At 37.1% G+C, this 17,759-nt stretch overlaps 1 protein-coding gene across 2 annotated transcripts in view; it reads right to left on the reverse strand.

Annotated features, from left to right (window-relative positions):
* urb1 (URB1 ribosome biogenesis homolog) overlaps window positions 1–17,759 on the reverse strand; it is a 76,121-nt gene that overhangs the window by 20,992 nt on the left and 37,370 nt on the right. For both annotated transcript variants that reach the window (XM_061877842.1, XM_061877843.1), the window contains exons 13-21: window positions 17,438–17,554; window positions 17,257–17,369; window positions 15,946–16,050; window positions 13,220–13,475; window positions 13,002–13,160; window positions 11,585–11,784; window positions 8,683–8,895; window positions 6,153–6,338; window positions 3,179–4,007 (exon numbers count right to left, since the gene is read on the reverse strand). In XM_061877842.1, the coding sequence (XP_061733826.1) occupies window positions 3,179–4,007; window positions 6,153–6,338; window positions 8,683–8,895; window positions 11,585–11,784; window positions 13,002–13,160; window positions 13,220–13,475; window positions 15,946–16,050; window positions 17,257–17,369; window positions 17,438–17,554 (2,178 nt within the window). The remainder of the gene's footprint in view (window positions 1–3,178; window positions 4,008–6,152; window positions 6,339–8,682; window positions 8,896–11,584; window positions 11,785–13,001; window positions 13,161–13,219; window positions 13,476–15,945; window positions 16,051–17,256; window positions 17,370–17,437; window positions 17,555–17,759) is intronic.

Below are 17,759 nucleotides of genomic sequence, written 5' to 3' on the forward strand. Positions count from 1 at the left end.
AACAACTGAAAAGTATTCATGAAAATAAAAAATAAAATTTCAAGTTTAGTGCAACCTTGATTTACCGACCCTTCTATTTGCAAACTTTTAGGTTTACAAACTTTTAAATGGCAGCAAATATGCTTCTGTCTTTCATTTCGTGTCCCGCTAGCAGCCATTTTGTGCTCACTCGTATTGAAGAGATTGAAGAAACCAACTCCTTACCACAGCAAGTTTTTAAGTGTGATGGCAACGGATTTTGCATGAAAAATAAGCCAAAGCGAACTTCTTTCACAGCGGAACTCAAGTTCAGCGGCCCTGTCCCCGCCGTCTGTTCCTTGTACTCCTCTCAAAAAGAGCAGCTCAAAAGAAGACATTTACTGACGTTATTGTAAAGTAAGTGGGTTTTACATTTGTAGATGTTTGTTATGGTAGAAATGTGGTTGTTAAAGTTAGGGACTTTTGTGATTTCTGATCGTTAGTGAAGGCACCAAAAGGACTTCTGTGTGTGTATCAGATTGTCATTGTTTTAGCTTGTTGATAAAGAGATAGTTGATTCATCACCTTGTTGTTATACATTGTTGATATACAGTACTGTATAGCGCTTCATATTGTGTTCAAAGTTTACAAATATTCACCAAAATGAGGACTTATGTCAAGGCTGGAACCAATTATTCAGGTTTACATTGTTTCTTAAGGGAATAAACTTTTTGATTTACAAACCCTGTTCAAAACCAATTAATTAATGTCCATCCGCAGTCGGCAGTGTTTTAGCTACCGTATTTCCTTGAATTGCCGCAGGGCATATAGTATGCTCCTGCATTGAATAACTGCCGGGTCAAACTCGCTTCCCAAAATAATTAGCGCATGCTTAGTATTGCCGCCTGGTCAAACTTGTGACGTCACGAGTGACACTTCCCCTGTCATCGTTTTCAAAATGGAGGAGGCTGATTTCAATACCAGTAATTTGAAATCGCATAAAGGGAAGAAGATTAAGAGCTATTCAGTAGGATTTAAGGTCCAAGCTTACATCATACTCAAATTTTTACTGCATATCTTTGGTAAGTGCCGGAGTGAGAAGATGTTTTAAAGTAATTAGCGCCCCTGCGGCAATTCAAGGAAATACGGTACTTCTAAATGACTAATCCTCGCCTCCATGCGAACAAATAAAGTACGTTTCTTACAAGTATCATCCCTGCAGGACGAGGAATAGCTAAACATGCTTCATTACACACTGTAAGAGGATACAATAGCTAACCGCTAACAGCAAGCTAGCGCTCCTGAATGTAAACAAATGGGTGTATCAACACAGGTATTGACTATAACAATACCAAGTACAAGAGTTGTTTTTAGTCCATACTACAATGGTTACATCGATATTTTTTATCGTCACATAACCTTTTGTCATTTTTTATACTTAACTTTATTATGACCAATGTATGTATGATCCTGTAACTACTTGTTATAGAATCGATACCTAAATTTGTAATATTATCCAAAATTAATGTAAAGTATCCAAACAACAGAAAAATAAGTGATTATTGCATTTGAACAGAAGTGTAGCTAGAACATGTTAAAACAGGAAGTAAGCAGATATTAAAAGTAAATGAACAAGTAGATTAATAATGTTGACAAAATAACAGAATGATGAATTACACAATATGGTACTGCATATGTCAGCAGACTAATTAGGAGCTTTTGTTTGTTTACTTACTGCTTGTCTTGTATGTTGAACATCTTATTTCATGACAAAATTCTTCTTTGATAGCAATAATAAACATATATTTCACGTATCATAAGATTTTTTGTTAAAATAAAGCCAATAATGACATTTTGTTTGTGGTCCCCTTCATTTTGAAAAAGTAGCGATGGGGGAAATAATCGATTTTTAGATTGATTGCAGTTCGGACATGGACGATTATAAAATTGATTAAAGTTAAAGTTAAAGTACCAATGAGTAGCACACACACACTAGGTGTGGTGAAATGTGTCCTCTGCATTTGACCCATCCCCATGATCACCCTCTGGGAGGTGAGGGGAGCAGCAGCGGTGGCTGCGCCCGGGAGTCATTTTTGGTGACTTAACCCCCAATTCCAACCCTTAAAGCTGAGAAGGGAGGCAATGGGTCCCATTTTTATAGTATTTGGTATGACTCGGCCAGGGTTTGAACTAACAACCTACCGATTTCAAGGCGGACACTCTAACCAATAGACCATAAACGTTAACAATTGGTAATCGATTTATTTGGTGTAAATAAGGTAATGCAGACAGTTCTCACCGAGAGATCGGACCATCTCCTGTATTTTAGGGCATTTGTGTTCAAGTTTTTCACACATTTCCATTACTTTATTAAATGTAATAGGAATTAATTTAATGTTTCTTATTAAAAGTTGCAAGTGATAAACACTTATTCAATGAAACGAAAAGAAATGTAAAACTACATCAATATACAGTGGAGGCCAAAAGTTTGGACAAATCTTCTCATTCAATGCATTTTCTTTATTTTCATGACTATTTACATTGTAAATGTTACTGAAGGCATCAAAACTATGAATGGACACATGTGCAGTTAAGTACTTAACAAAAAAAAGGGGAAATAACTGAAAAAGTGTTTTATATGCTAGTTTCTTCAAAATAGCCACCCTTTGCTCTGATTACTGCTTTGCACACACTTGGCATTCTCTCAATGAGCTTCAAGAGGTAGTCACCCGATGTGGTTTTCACTTCACAGGTGTGCCTTATCAGGGTTGATTAGAGGAATTTCTTGCTTTATTAATGAGGTTGGGACCATCAGTTGTGTTGTGAATGACAAAGTGTGTCCAAACTTTTGGCCTGTACTGTACATTAGTAAAAGATGCATCAATAATCCATTTTTAATCGACTGGTATCTTCTGAATTGTAATCGCAATTGAATCGTGAGCTGCCCAAAGATTCCAACTTTATTGAAATGTATCGAAATGCAATTTGGGTCCAGTGCTGGTAGAAAAATATCGGTATGAGGACAACCCTGTTCCACTGTCTATGGAAATTTTGTATATCTTTATAAGACAGCAGGCTTCTAACGCAGCCCTGACTCAATGCTGGCCAGGGAAAAATTGTCAGTAGCAAATATTGTACTGACGTTACTAACAAGCAGGTATCAAAGTATCAATGCGTTTGACAACCTCCCTCACCATTAACATTTTGCCCGTGTACGCACCGTCTTGAGGCCTGGTTGAATCCTTGTTGATAGCCACCTGCAAGTAGGTTCGAATCAGCGGGAGGAAGTCTTCCATCATGTCCGACAGCTTGTTGGCGTTGTCTGGCTGCAGACACCACGTCTCAAAGAAGAGGCGCTGTGTGGAGCAGTTCTTCAAAAGCAGGCACCCGATGGCCAGGGTGTGAGGAAGCGGATACTGGAGGCAGTGCAGCAGCACGTCCGGGTGGATGAGTAGGGAGCTTGCGGGCTCAATGGTCAGCATCTGGAGCAGGAACGCCTCCAGCGCCGGGCTGGAACAGGACAGCAGCAGCGTACCCATGCCGCGGAGGTGAGCTTGCGACAGGGATGTGCCGCGCTCCTGATCCTGCCGGGCTGTGGACTCGGTGAGAATCTGCAGCGCGGCCTGGCCGTAAACGCTGGGTTGGGTGTGTGCGGCGCTGATGACCAGCCTCTCCTGAGGGAGGAGCAGCAACTCGGACACCAAGTCTCTCACTTGCGAGGGGTCCATGTAGCTGTGCAGGGCCAGGAGAGCCTGGAAAGGTCTGGAAAGTTTCATGGGAGTCTGGGCACTCAGCTCCAACAGCTCCTTGCGCACGGCTTTCTGCACAGCCTCTGTGTAGGCCTCCAGCAGCTTCAGGTGGCCCAGCTCGCACAAGGTGGGGGCGGCCATCTTCAGCAGGGTCACGATGCCATCGCTCAGTTGAGTGCACATAGCCTTCAGTCGGACCGGGTTCAGCGAGTGGGGCGGCAGCGTGGTCAGTTCCAGAGCCAAGTACCACTGCTCCAGGCACGGATGTCTGAAGATGGAGGTCAATGCCGAGAGAAGCATCTGGAACACAAATTACAACCACTAAGAAAAATTATGTTTTTTAATATGAACAGTGGTTGTGGTATGTGGTGCCTCTTTGATCTTTCGGATGGGTGGAGCCACAACTGCAGTCCCGCTTTTCACCTGCACTACCAGCAGGACTACACCTGACTGCCCAGGGTTTGAGCAGGTATCAGTAAATCTAATTTACCATCAATTTCAGACTTTTTTAATACGCTTTGTACTCTGCGGCCTTTAAAGCGGTGTGGCTAATTTATGGATTTTTCTTTGCTGACGGCCACAATGCAAATAGTTAAAAAGACAAAATAAAGACACTGAATAGGTGTGCTATTGTTTTTGCTATGGCGCCATCTTTTGGCTGAGTTCTCTCACTATGCTGCATTGCCCTTCTGTTGAAACCGAGCTTTAAACCGGAAATACAAGTGCCGTTCCGTCTTATAGCCGTCTATAGCGTTCCTACTAGTGAGAGTCGCTCCAAGAAACTTTCATACATTTTAAAATGTAACTGAAACAGTTCACTTACTAAACCGTCCCATGTTTGATGTGTGTAGGAGTTTTCCGTGCATATTTGCCCGCCCTATCGTAATGTAATGAGTCTAGCGTCGTTAGCATTAGCTAATATCTTAACACTTCATGCTTGTTTTTACAGCTACATACGCTGTCGGGCTAATGTGTACAAACAAAGAATCAAATGAAGGCTAATACTTAACAGATACTGTAATATGATTTTTCATGTTTTTCAGTCAGTAGATTGGTGTTCTATCTCATTGTCTTGTGCATTACAAACTCAAACGCCATTCAGCTGCTGACGCAGAAGCTAGCTTACGACTAATAAAATAGCATGTCGTCGCAAGGTGATGTGTTAGTAAGCTAGAAAAAGAGTTCTTCAGTGTTCGCTCTAACAATAACAATGTTGCTACAGCTTGGTTATTATACAGGTCACAGAATGTAAATGAAATATTGTTGATGGTTTTTGAAATGCATTTTTAAAGTGGTTTAGAGGTAGGACTGATTGCTTCATAGTAAAAGAATGCGGGTACTAGACCTGACTGCCTGTAGTCCAGACCTATGTCCCATTTAAAGTGTGTGGCGCAATATGAAGCCTAAAATATGACAACGGAGACTCCGGACTGTTGAACAACTTAGGCTGTACATCAAGCAAGAATGGGAAATAATTCCACCTGAAAAGCTTCAAAAATGTGTCTCCTCAGTTCACAAACGTTTACTGAGTGTTGTTAAAAGGAAAGGCCATGCAACACAGTGGTAAAAATGCCCCTGTGACAACTTTTTTGCAATGTGTTCCTGCCATTAAATTCTAAGTTAATGATTATTTGCAAAAAAAAAACAAGTTTCTTAGTTTCGAACATTAAATATCTTGTCTTTGCAGTCTATTCAATTGAATACAAGTTGGAAAGGATTAGCAAACCATTGTATTCTGTTTTTATTTACGAGTTACATAACATGCCAACTTCACTGGTTTTGGATTTTGTAGTTGAATAAACGTGGTATACATTTGTAATGTCTTTGGACATTACATTTAATGCTTTTTAATGCCATTTAAGGCCTCAATATTCTAAAAATGTATTTAATGACTTTTAATGCTTTTTAATGCCCTGCAAAAACCCTGTGTACAGAAATGCAATATATTTATCAGTTGCCCTAGGAGATTTGCCATATTTTGGAATACAAACGTTGATGTTCCTCTTATACACGCGAAATTAAGGGTTTTGTGAATTCCCCTGATGACGTTTGGTGCTAAATTAACCTTAACATTAGCGCCCCTACTGCTCTGATGTTTCCTAAAAATGATGTTAAAAAAACAATTAAAAGCCTTGTCCAGCTCTTTACTGAAAAATATTATTCAAGTTTAAATAACCTTTACTGCAAATTAATATTGGTTATCGGCCTCCTTGACTACTTATAATCGGTATTGGCCCTGGAAAAAATATATCGGTCGATCCCTCGTACAAACCCAATCCTCATGTAGTGTGATTTATTACATCTTCTGATTACGCCTGTTTTTCCCCTATTTGTCGACTGCAGGCTGGTCTCCTAACTTTACCCTTCTTCGTTTTGTTGTACTTTTCTCCCTACTCATTTACCTTAATTATTCCCAAATCATTGGTCTGTGGTTCTTTTCCTGACCTGCTCTTTGTTGGCCTCGCCAGTGGACGACTGGTTCACTTCCAGGAAGAGGTCAGAACCCTCTTGGTAGCTCTGTTCTGCCGGCTCAGGGTCCGTGGCCACCTGCCAGCCTTGCAGCCTGGACAAGACGTCTTGCAGTATTTCCATTAAGGTCTTCAAAATAGCACATCCAGTGTTTTTGGGAAACTGTGCAGGGAAAAAAAAACAAGGACTGAATTAGGATTGTAATCACAGTTTGCTACATATCTCAGTTTTAATCTGCTTTCCCAAAAGGGCGCTTAACTTTTGTTGTACACAGCTTTGAGGATTTTTAAAATTAATGAATGAATGAATGAAAAACTACAAACTTAGAGGCAGCCAATTCTCCATTTTTCTTGTATATAAAAGATGCTAAAACCTATGCTATAGTTTGCCATCAAAAATTGCTTATAGCTTGAGATAGATATAACTCTGTTTTTCTAAGCATGAAGTGTAAGTGAGTGAGTGAGAAGAAGTGGATGATATTCATTGAATTAAAAAAAGAAATCATCAAAAACACGAGAAAGCATGTAGCTAGCTAATTTGGTGAAGCGGTTGGAGCGTAGAACTGATAGTTTGCGCCATACTAGAGCAGAATGAGTCGATAATGCCAGCCAAGGACGTTAAAGCGGCGGTCATATATCCATTAAAATATGGAGAAGCTGCTGATGGTGTGTTTGACGGAGAAGGAAAGAAAAAGGTAAATACTGAACATTTTAATAATATCACCTCATAAAACTACTGTACTTGTTGGTACCACAGTCTATTGTATTTTTTATTTTATACAATATTCATCTGGGTGAATGTTGTCTGTCTATCTATGTTGGCCCTGCGATGAGGTGGCGACATGTCCAGGGTGTACGCCGCCTTCCGCCCGATTGTAGCTGAGATAGGCACCAGCGCCCCCCGCGAACCCAAAGGGAAAAAGCGGTAGAAAATGGATGGATGGATGGATGGATGGACAATATTCATCATCTAAATCACAGGTGTCAAACTCAAGACCAGAACCCGTATCTGGCCCGTCACATCATTTTAAATGTCCCACGAACGCCCAGGAAAATATGCATCAATGAAGTACCTTATCTTTTCATACTAAATGTATTTGTTCTTTCCATTTTGACAAAAAAACATATTTATGCACTGCATGAAAATGCATACCTTTTAAATGTTAATATTATGCAACAAATAATATATTACCATAGTTTCCACACATTTATATTTGTTAAAATAAAAATGAAAACTTCAATATCTGCTTGATTAAAGTTAGTTATCCATCAAATTGTACACTGTAAAAAGGAATAGATATCACGTTCAAATTACGATGTTTTTTTTGTTTTTTTAACAGCATATTCAATAGACGAACGCTGTTTTTACTATGAAATGTTGCCGACTACGCTGCCTTTTTATAAAACTGTAAAGTCTATGGTTGTTACTGTAAATGGAAAAATGGTACCACAGCTATTTTACGTTAACAAACTGACAGCAAAGTTGCCAGGATAAAAAAATAACAGTGGTACTGTTTTTCTATTTACAGTAATATGTTGAACAAACAACCTTAAATTTTACAGTAAAATTCTGGTAACTAAGCTGCCAGTATTTTACCATAATATAACTGTGGTACTATTTTAAAATTGTAAATAAACAGTGGGTACTTTTTTTCCACCTACTGTAATACGTTTATAAATGTGCTGAATATGTTCAAAAAATGGTAACCAGAATTTTACTGTGAAATATATAGATATTTTTTTACAGCATATGTAAAAAATTATATTTAATAATAAAATGCATAAAAAGCGGCCCTCTGGTGGTAGCCATAACTGCGATGTGGCCTTCAATGAAAACAAGTTTGACACCCCTAATCTAAATGTTAGTTTTCCTTTTTAAAAGGCTTGTTATATTGGTTAAACGGTGCTGTTTTGGGGGGACATGAACCAAATAAATTGATTTTATTTTCAATGGGCGCCGATGTTTCGCAATAGCTGTTTTTCAAGGTCACAGAACCAATTAAACTTCTATTCTGAGCTACCGCTGTTAGGCGCAGAATAAGCTTCATGTTATATTACACAAATTAAAAATTGTGTAATATCTATTATTTTATTATTTTGAGAATATACCGAGAGCCAATGACAAATGGAAACCGCTGGGTTATGGCTTTTCTTTTTAGTGGAGGTGGTGAAGCGTGTGAATGATTATTCTATTGTCAATAAGTAAAGTTCTTATTGGATGAAGTTAATACTTTGAGCTTGGAGTCCCATTCCCCAATGGCGGCAAAGTGCTATCATCTTATTCAATAGTCCGGTGGTTCTTAAAACGGTTTTCACCAAGTACCACCTCAGAAAACACTCGGCTCTCCAAGTACCGCCGTAATAACCAACATTAAAATACAGTAGCGTAGTAGGCCTAAGTATTCGAGGCAGAGGTTTGATTAAACAAGTATATTTAATATTTAAATTCCAAACACACATGTACCGTCCCACTCCGAGTGTAAAGCCGCGTGTTTCCGTGCTCTTACTGTGCCAAAGTCTTCCACTGTGGATTTGACGTAGAGTAAAATCTGTTTGATGGCCAGCGGGAAGTCAGCCACCAACAAGGCAGCAGCGGCTTCTTCCACATCTTTCCTGAAGCTGTCCTCCGGCAGGCCTCTCAGGCCGTCAAGGTAGGCAGCTTTCATCAGCACAGTGAAGGAAGTCAGCATCTCCTTCGGCTGACATTCGGGCCACTCTAACTGTAAAATGATCATAAAACAGTATAACTACGGAGATGAATTTGTGTCTATTACAAAAGCTTTTTTTTTTACACTGAATTTATGTAACTGAATTTTTTACATTTGAATTTTGGAAACTGAATGTTTTTTCATCAAATTATGCTCACAATATTATTTAATAAAAATATGTGTGAGCAAAATGTGTGTGTTTATACAAACAAATTTATATATATTAGGGCTGCGAATCTTTGGGTGTCCCACGATTCGATTTAATATCGATTCTTTGGGTCGCGATTTGATTATAAATCGATTTTTTCGATTCAACGCGATTCTCGATTTAAAAACGATATTTGTCCGATTCAAAACAATTCTGTATTCATTCAATACATAGGATTTCAGCAGGATCTACCTCAGTCTGCTGACATGCTAGCAGAGTAGTAGATTTTTTTTAAAAAGCTTTTATAATTGTAAAGGACAATGTTTTATCAACTGATTGCAATAATGTAAATTTGTTTTAACTATTAAACGAACCAAAAATACGACTTATTTTATCTTTGTGAAAACATTGGACACAGTGTGTTGTCAAACTTATGAGATGCGATGCAAGTGTAAGCCACTGTGACACTATTGTTCTTTTTTATTATTTTTATAAATGTCTAATGATAACGTCAGTGAGGGATTTTTAATCACTGCTATGCTGAAATTATAACTAATATTGATACTGTTGTTGATAATATTCATTTTTGTTTCACTACTTTTGGTTTGTTCTGTGTCGTGTTTGTGTCTCCTCAATTGTTTATCGCAGTTCTGAGTGTTGCTGCGTCAGGTTGTGTTTTGGAATTGGATTGCATTGTTATGGTATTGCTGTGTATTGTTTTGTTGGACTGATCAAAAATAAAAAAAATTTGATTAAAAAAAAAAATTGATTTAAAAAAAAAAAAAAAAGAATCGATTCTGAATCGCATAACGTAAGAGTCGCGATTCGTATTCGAATCGAATTTTCCCACACCCCTAATATATATATATAATTGTTTTATTTTTTTTAAAAATCAATTTTTAAAAAAAACAATACACAGCAATACCATAACACTGCAATCCAATTCCAAAACCAAACCTGACCCAGCAACACCCAGAACTGCAATAAACAGAGCAATTGAAAGGAGACACAAACACAACACAGAACAAATCAAAAGTAGTGAAAAAAAAATGAATATGATCAACAACAGTATCAATATTAGTTATAATTTCAGCTTAGCAGTGGTTAAAAATCCCTCATTGACATTATCATTAGAAATTTATAAAAATAATTTAAAAAAACAATAGTGTCACAGTGACTTACACTTGCATCGCATCTCATAAGCTTGAAAACACACTCCGTCCAATATTTTCACAAAGATAAAATAAGTCATATTTTTGGTTCCTTTGATAGTTAAAACAAATTTACATTATTGCAATCAGTTGATAAAACGTTGTCCTTTACAATTATAAAAGCTTTTAAAAAAAAAATCTACTACTCTGCTAGCATGTCAGCAGACTGGGATCGATCCTGCCGAAATTGTATGTCTTTTAAACTTGAGAACAATCTGAACATGCAAGAAAATATTGTATAAACACGGGGGTATCCGAAGGCATATTGTTGGAAAAAACAATAGTAGTAAAATTGTAAACAAAAAAAAGCAAAAATATGTAATGTAATGCGAAAAATTCTAAACATTGAATACAATTCAGATGTGTCCAAACTTCTTCTACAAAGGGCTACTAAGGGATTTTTAGACAATGATTTTTGATAGACGTATTTTTTACACTGATTTTTGATACTGATTCTTTCGACACAAATTTTTTTACACTGATTTTTTTTACACTGAATTTTGATACAAAAATTTTTTTTTACACTGAACTTTTAGACACTGATTTTTGATACACTGAATTTTTACACACTGATTTTTGATACACTATTATTTTGCACTGAACTGTAAGACGATATTTTTGACACTGAATTTTCAGAGACTAATTTTTGATACACTGAATTTTTTTACATTGATTTTTGATAACACTGAATTCATTTGCACTGGATTTTGGGAACTGGATTCTTTCTAAACTGAATTCCTAGACAATATTTTTGATACACTACATTTTTACACTGAATTTTTAAACGCTGATTTTTGATACACTGACTTTTTTTTTTTTTACACAAATTTTGATACGCTGAATTTTTTATAATTAATCTTTAAACATTGAATTTTCATATAATTATTTTTTTACACTGATTTTTGATAACACAGCATTTTTAGACACTGATTTTTGCTAACACAGCATTTTTAGACACTGATTTTTGATACAATGAATTTATTTACACTGTATTTTTAGACACTGAATTCTTTCTACACTAAATTTCTACACACTAATTTTTGATGTAATGAATTTTTTCACATTATTTTTAGACACTGATTTTTGATACACTGATTTTTTTTACACTTTAAAAAAGTATTTGATCAACTTGAATTTCTAAATACACACATTTTGCTCACAATATGCTATTCTATGAAACTGTCAGCATAATTTGACGTAAAAATGTATTTCACAAAATTTAAACAACAAACTCAGTTCCATAAATTAATTGTCAAAAAAAGCTTTGGTTTTTAAGACACAAATTGAGCTGCATATACAACACTCGTACTCTGCATATTGCACAATCCAAACACAAACTGACCAGCTCCTCTCGACACTGCTGTGGGAGCCACCTTGAGTAGTAGCGTTGCAGGTGAGCCACGGAGTCGTGAGGAGAGACGGGCGGCTCGGACGAGGCCAGGTCTTTGTCGTACTGCAGCAGACCCAAGCAGAGTGGGAGCGGCTCCCTCTGGCTGTGAAGAATGTGGCATAGCACTGCGTACAAGTACTCAAACGCCACACCTGCAGGAGGTAACACACAAACACATGTTGGTATCGTCGTACGCTCACTTTATGAGGATGGAGAGCAGCAACATTTTCACCTTTAGCAAAACATCAGTAAACATTGGAGGGGTTTTCTGCTCATTTCAGGGGGTTTTAAAACAAAAGTGGATCCCAGGGCTTAGAATCTTTGGGCACCACATGATTCGATTCGATTCTTGGGGGTATTTATACGATTCAGAATCAATTCTCTATACAAAACTATTCTTGATTCAAAATCAATACTTTTTAAATATTTGGTGCCCATTCTATTATTAACTACATTACTCCATAAAAAAGATAAACAGCTCTGATCAATTTCAAATTTAAATTACTTAAAGTAAAACTGGTTTTGTTAAATAAAATTCAAACCAAACATCTAATGAAGTTAAATAAAAGTAAGATAACAAGAGGCAATTTAATCGGTTTTACTTGTTTATTGTGTGTTTACTATATAAATGTGCATTTTTTATACTTTATAAAAGTATTGTCAAAACTGTTTGTAACAGTAACATTTACAGGGATGTGTCTTCCTGTGTATGTAAAAAAAAATGGTTGTACTTGTTTATTGCGTGTGTTGTATAAATGTGCTTATTTTATACTTGTATAAAGTATAAAAAGGCACTTTATTGTGCCTATTAATGTGCCTATTTTATACTTGTATAAATTATAGAAAGGCACTTTATATAACACACTCAATAAACAAATAAAACCATTTTCATTGCATACACAGAGGAAGACATATCTCAGTAAATGTTAATGTCACAAACAGTTTTGGCAATACTTTTATAAAGTATAAAAAAGGCACATTTATATAGTAAACACACAATAAACAAGTAAAACCAATTTAATTGCATTCACAAAGGAATATACATCCCTGTAAATGTTAGTGTTACAAACAGTTTTGGCGCGGATCCCAGACAACCTTGAAAAGGTTTCATTGTCATTTAGATTCCAAATAATATAAAAAGAGAATTGTGTTTGATTGAAAATTGATTCTGAATGGAATCATCAACTCATGAGGTGCACAAAGATTCAACCGCAAATAACACAGTGCTTTTTTCTGGCCAAATGAAAAGAACAAATACTTTGAGCCAGAAAATACTTGGACGCACATTATTCCCAGCCTTCAGTGGACCTTATGAAACAAGCATTGAGTTTGATACAAACGGTCTACAAAGTTGCGAATTTTAAGCTACCTTTGTTTGCTGGGAGTTTGTTCCGGGCCTCTAGAGCGGCAAGGACGGCCACACTGAAGGGGAACATTTGAACAATGGAGTCTTGGCTCAGAGGTGGCCCATACTCCTCCATGTTGGCATCATTGCCCTCCATAATGACGTCCAGCATGTCCAGGACATCTAGAGGAGAGAGCCGTGGTCAGAGAAATAAGGGTTTGGGCATGGACACAAGGAATTACCGTCTATGTGGGACACGGCGACACTGGCGGAGTCGCCCTCGGGGCCGCTCAGGTTGGACTGCAGTTCGGCCGCCTCCTGCACCAGGCTGGCAACTTTATCTGTGTACATGTGGGAATGGCTCACCACCCTGGCAAACACTTGCTCCAAGAAGCGCAGGGCCGTTTCTTGTTTGCTGGGTTTTACTCGGTCCAGCTGGTCAAGCCAGAGTTCAAGTTCGGTCCAAGTGTACTCAAACACACCGGTGTCCTTTAACACCTGAAGAAGACACACGACATCCACCCATTTGCATAAACACATTATAATGGGACTGACTGGGAGTGCAGCGTGTCATTACAGTAGGCGACGGTATGCAAAGTAATGCCGCTTCTTAACACACCTGATCTCCAAGAGAATAGGAAGATGTAGCAGGTTTTACATTTGCCAAATTGGTGACTTTGTCACCATATTTTGTGAGTATTCAAACCCCTATGGATACCAGCTTTCAAAAACAACAACAAATCTAGTAATTTTTTCAGTGTTTTTCTAGTCATAGCCCCCAGAAGCTTGGAACATTAAAAAAGACAAAAATAGGCGACAGGAGTAAACTTGTATTCGAAACATATTTGTTTTGCTTTTCATGATTTTTACTCACTCCCAAATCATCTGTCAGGGCAAAGTGTGCAAATTAGAAAATGATGTCATATAATTTAATATATACTATTGTTTTAGTTGCTTAAGAGATATTTCTGTCTGTGAATTTGCTCATTGCTATTTTTATGTTTTTGTGCATTATTTGTTGCTGTAATCATTAAACAAACAGGTTACTCATCAGTTATTCAGTACTTGAGTTGTTTTTTCACAACATACTTTTTACTTTTACTCAAGTAAATATTTGGGTGACTACTCATTACTTTTACTTGAGTAATAAATCTCTAAAGAGTACTCTTACTTGAGTAAAATTTCTAGCTACTCTACCCACCTCTGATTAGGAGTGGCAGATTGTTTGGTAAACGTATAGCATGTTCTATATGTTATAGTTATTTGAATGACTCTTACCATAATATGTTACGTTAACATACCAGGCACCTTCTCAGTTGGTTATTTATGCGTCATATAACAAACACTTATTCAGCCTGCTGTTCACTATTCTTTATTTATTTTAAATCGCCTTTCAAATGTCTATTCTTGGTGTTGGATTTTATCAAACAAATTTCCCCCAAAAATGCGACTTATCCTCCAGTGCGACATATATATGTTTTTTTCCTTCTTTATTATGCATTTTCGGCTGGTGCGACGTATACTCGGAGCGACTTATAATCCGAAAAATACGGTAAATAAACTTGTTAAAGGGGAACTGCACTTTATTTGGAATTTTGCCTATCTTTCACAATCATTATGAAAGACGTGACGGATGGATTTTGTTTTCTATTGCATTCTAACTTGTAAATAAACGTAAATAAAAGTCAGTTTGCAGCGGAGCCAATGGGACGTCTTCCATTCCGCCCATAAAACCTACTAAAAAACCTCCAAAAAGCGCCAACAACAATCCATTTACATTTGAATGTTAACAAGTATTAGTGATATTGTTATTACAAGCGCTAACGCAGACAAACTATTTATAGCGGCAACGTGATCACTAACTTGTGTCCCAATGTTGACATTGACTGATGAGCTCCTTCCTCGTTTCTTTGCTCCCCGTAAGTTTATTCTAAATCATAAATCGTGCCTCTCACCTGGACAGTAGAAGGATGAGAATGTATTTGGACAAATTGGTACACATTGACAGTCATTTTATACCAAGGAATGGCGAGAGCGACACAAAAAGACGGTTGTTTCTATCCCCCGTTTCTTTGCAAGGACTATGAGTTATTCTCCATCGAAACAGGAATACGTATATAAACATCCTAGCAGTTGGCATCCTAATGACAGCAGACCTTGTGCAGTAAATGATGTTGTATTATGTTTGATGGCTCTCATGTAGTCTACAGTAAATAATAATCGGGGATGATGTCGAAGAAAAAAAATTATGTTTTTTAAATTAATAAAAATTTTTTTAAATGAATGCGCCACGTATGCTTAAAATGTTTAAAATACGCAAATATTAAATGTTATTATGAATGTGTCTGTTACTACATTACATATATACTTGTAAAAAAAAACCTTAATAGAGGTGTTGGATGTTTTTTTAAAGGCTTTTTAGGCAGACTACAGCGGCTTCCATCGGCTCCATTGTAAATAAACATTTATTTACTATTTGAAATGCATTACAAAAAAATCCATCCGTCGTCATGTCTTTCGTATTGATTGTGAACGATAGGAAGAATTCCCCCCAAAAGGTACAGATCCCCTTTAAATAAAGCCTCTGCCTTGTTTTTAAAGAATATGTAGGCCTACTACACTACTGTATTTTAATGTTGGTCATTATGGTGGTACTTGGAGAACCAAGTGTTTTCTGAGGTGATACTTGGCAAAAAAAGTTTTAGAACCACTTGCCTTTTGTACATTAATTGACTAAAATGTAATAAAAAAGAGCAATCTTGTATGCCTATTGGAGGACATTTCGATGTAAGATATGCACAATTAAACACACTGTATTGGACATGATATCACACATTAGACCTGCAAGACCACATGATCCGGACTGATGTCTTCTGTCAAAATCGGACTGGGACATCCCTACTCCCAGATAATTAATGGAGATTGACAACAAGCTGCGGAGCCAACAGGAAAAAAAGAGGTTTCTTACTTTCACCACCAACATCCGTGTGGAGGTCTTCAGTTGGGCGCAGCGGCTGTTGACAAACATCTTGAGGAGCAAATAAATCACTGACTTCTCTTCTTGACTGGCTTCCTGCAAGAGAGAGAAACAAACCCATTGAAAACTATTTTAAAAACACCACACATATGTACAAAAACACATTTACATGTATCAGACATGTGATCTAAACTTAATGAAAAAGACTGAAGATAAACCGCGGGTATGAGGGCCGCAGGTCCAAGGTGGTGCCCTGGTGGGGAGCAAGGGGGAAATCTTGCCTCTGATTGGCCTGTCCGTAATGTTTTGCCCTAATCTTAACCAACCGTGACTCATAGTAAAAAAAAACAGCCAAACATGGATTTTCTTATACGTAAACCAACCAATCATCATTAATGTTTCCCGTATATGTTGTCTCCTGCCCGTGGAGTTGCACTATCATACAGCGTATCTAATCGCTACATGGGTATAAAAATAGCTAAGCTACGGAAATCTACTGCCGTACTGAAAAGCTACTGCCAAGCTACTGGGAAATTTTTTACATAGCTTTGATCTTCAAGCGAACCATTTCTAATGGAAAACCGTAGTTTTTACCACTGCAGCCGTAAACCGGAATGGATTATCAAAAACTGTACTCATTACGGGAAAACCGTAGTTGTTGGCAGGTATGGCAAGGAAATGGATCAAGATTTTAAACCGCATTGTAGGTTGGAAAAAACTTAGACTAACGGAATTTTTTTTTTTTAGATTTTTACATAGATAAAAAAAAGACGGATTTCCAACTATAGACGGAAAAATCAAATGCCTTATGTATACATAAGGGCTGCGAATCTTTGGGTAACGCACGATTTGATTAAACAGTTGAGGGTAACGATTCGATTCAGAATTGACTCTCAATTCAAAATCAATACTTTTTAATAACATTGGTTGCCTACATTGCTTGCCAGTTCTATGATTAACTACATTCCTCCATAAAATAGATATATTTTTATACTACTTAAAAGAAAAGAGATTTTGTTTAGTAAAATTCTATCCAAACATTTAATAAAATACAAATAAAGCAAAAAGAGAAGTATCCAACACTTCTCTTTTCTAAAGTAAATGTGTAGATCCGATATGATCATTTACATTAACAATATGATTTGTCTGAGTGGCTGAACAGGACATATTAAAAAAATACATATGTATATATATTTTTTTTAATTAATTAGGAATTGTCACAAATGATGGTGATTCATTCAAAAAATTTATTTTTTGACACCCCTAGTTTACATGATGTAACAAAATTAAAATCTTCTCAACCTGAAGGCGGAACCATGAGAATTTGCTGGCAGGAATGTCCAAAGCCAGTTGTAGAATCTGATGCTGAAGGACTGGGGCGACCTCTTTGTTCATTCCTCCCTCTGACACAACCCCTGCAGATGCCAGACAAAGTCAGGTTGGGGTCAAGACACTTTTTTATTTTAAGAGGAGCTAGTATTACCTTTCAGGAACTTGCTGAAGTCAAATTTGCATTGGCTGACCAGGTGTGGAACTACTTTCTGGTAGAGACAGATTACCTGGAGGATCAGAGCTTTGAGCAGGATCACCTCGGGCGTTTCTGGAACCGTTACACACACGCACACATTACATCAGTTGATAATGTTGTTTGAATTAGAATAATACACAAGAAGCAGTTACTGGGCAAAACATGAAGTGTATGAAAAGACAAGTCCTTATAAAGCTAAAGTAATGCTCAGTTCTGATGGTTTTCATGAATAACAATGCTTATTATTGTGGGTGTAGTAGCAACAGCATCATGCCGA

This window comes from Nerophis ophidion, linkage group LG18, assembly GCF_033978795.1.
Source record: "Nerophis ophidion isolate RoL-2023_Sa linkage group LG18, RoL_Noph_v1.0, whole genome shotgun sequence".
Lineage (NCBI taxonomy): Eukaryota > Metazoa > Chordata > Actinopteri > Syngnathiformes > Syngnathidae > Nerophis > Nerophis ophidion.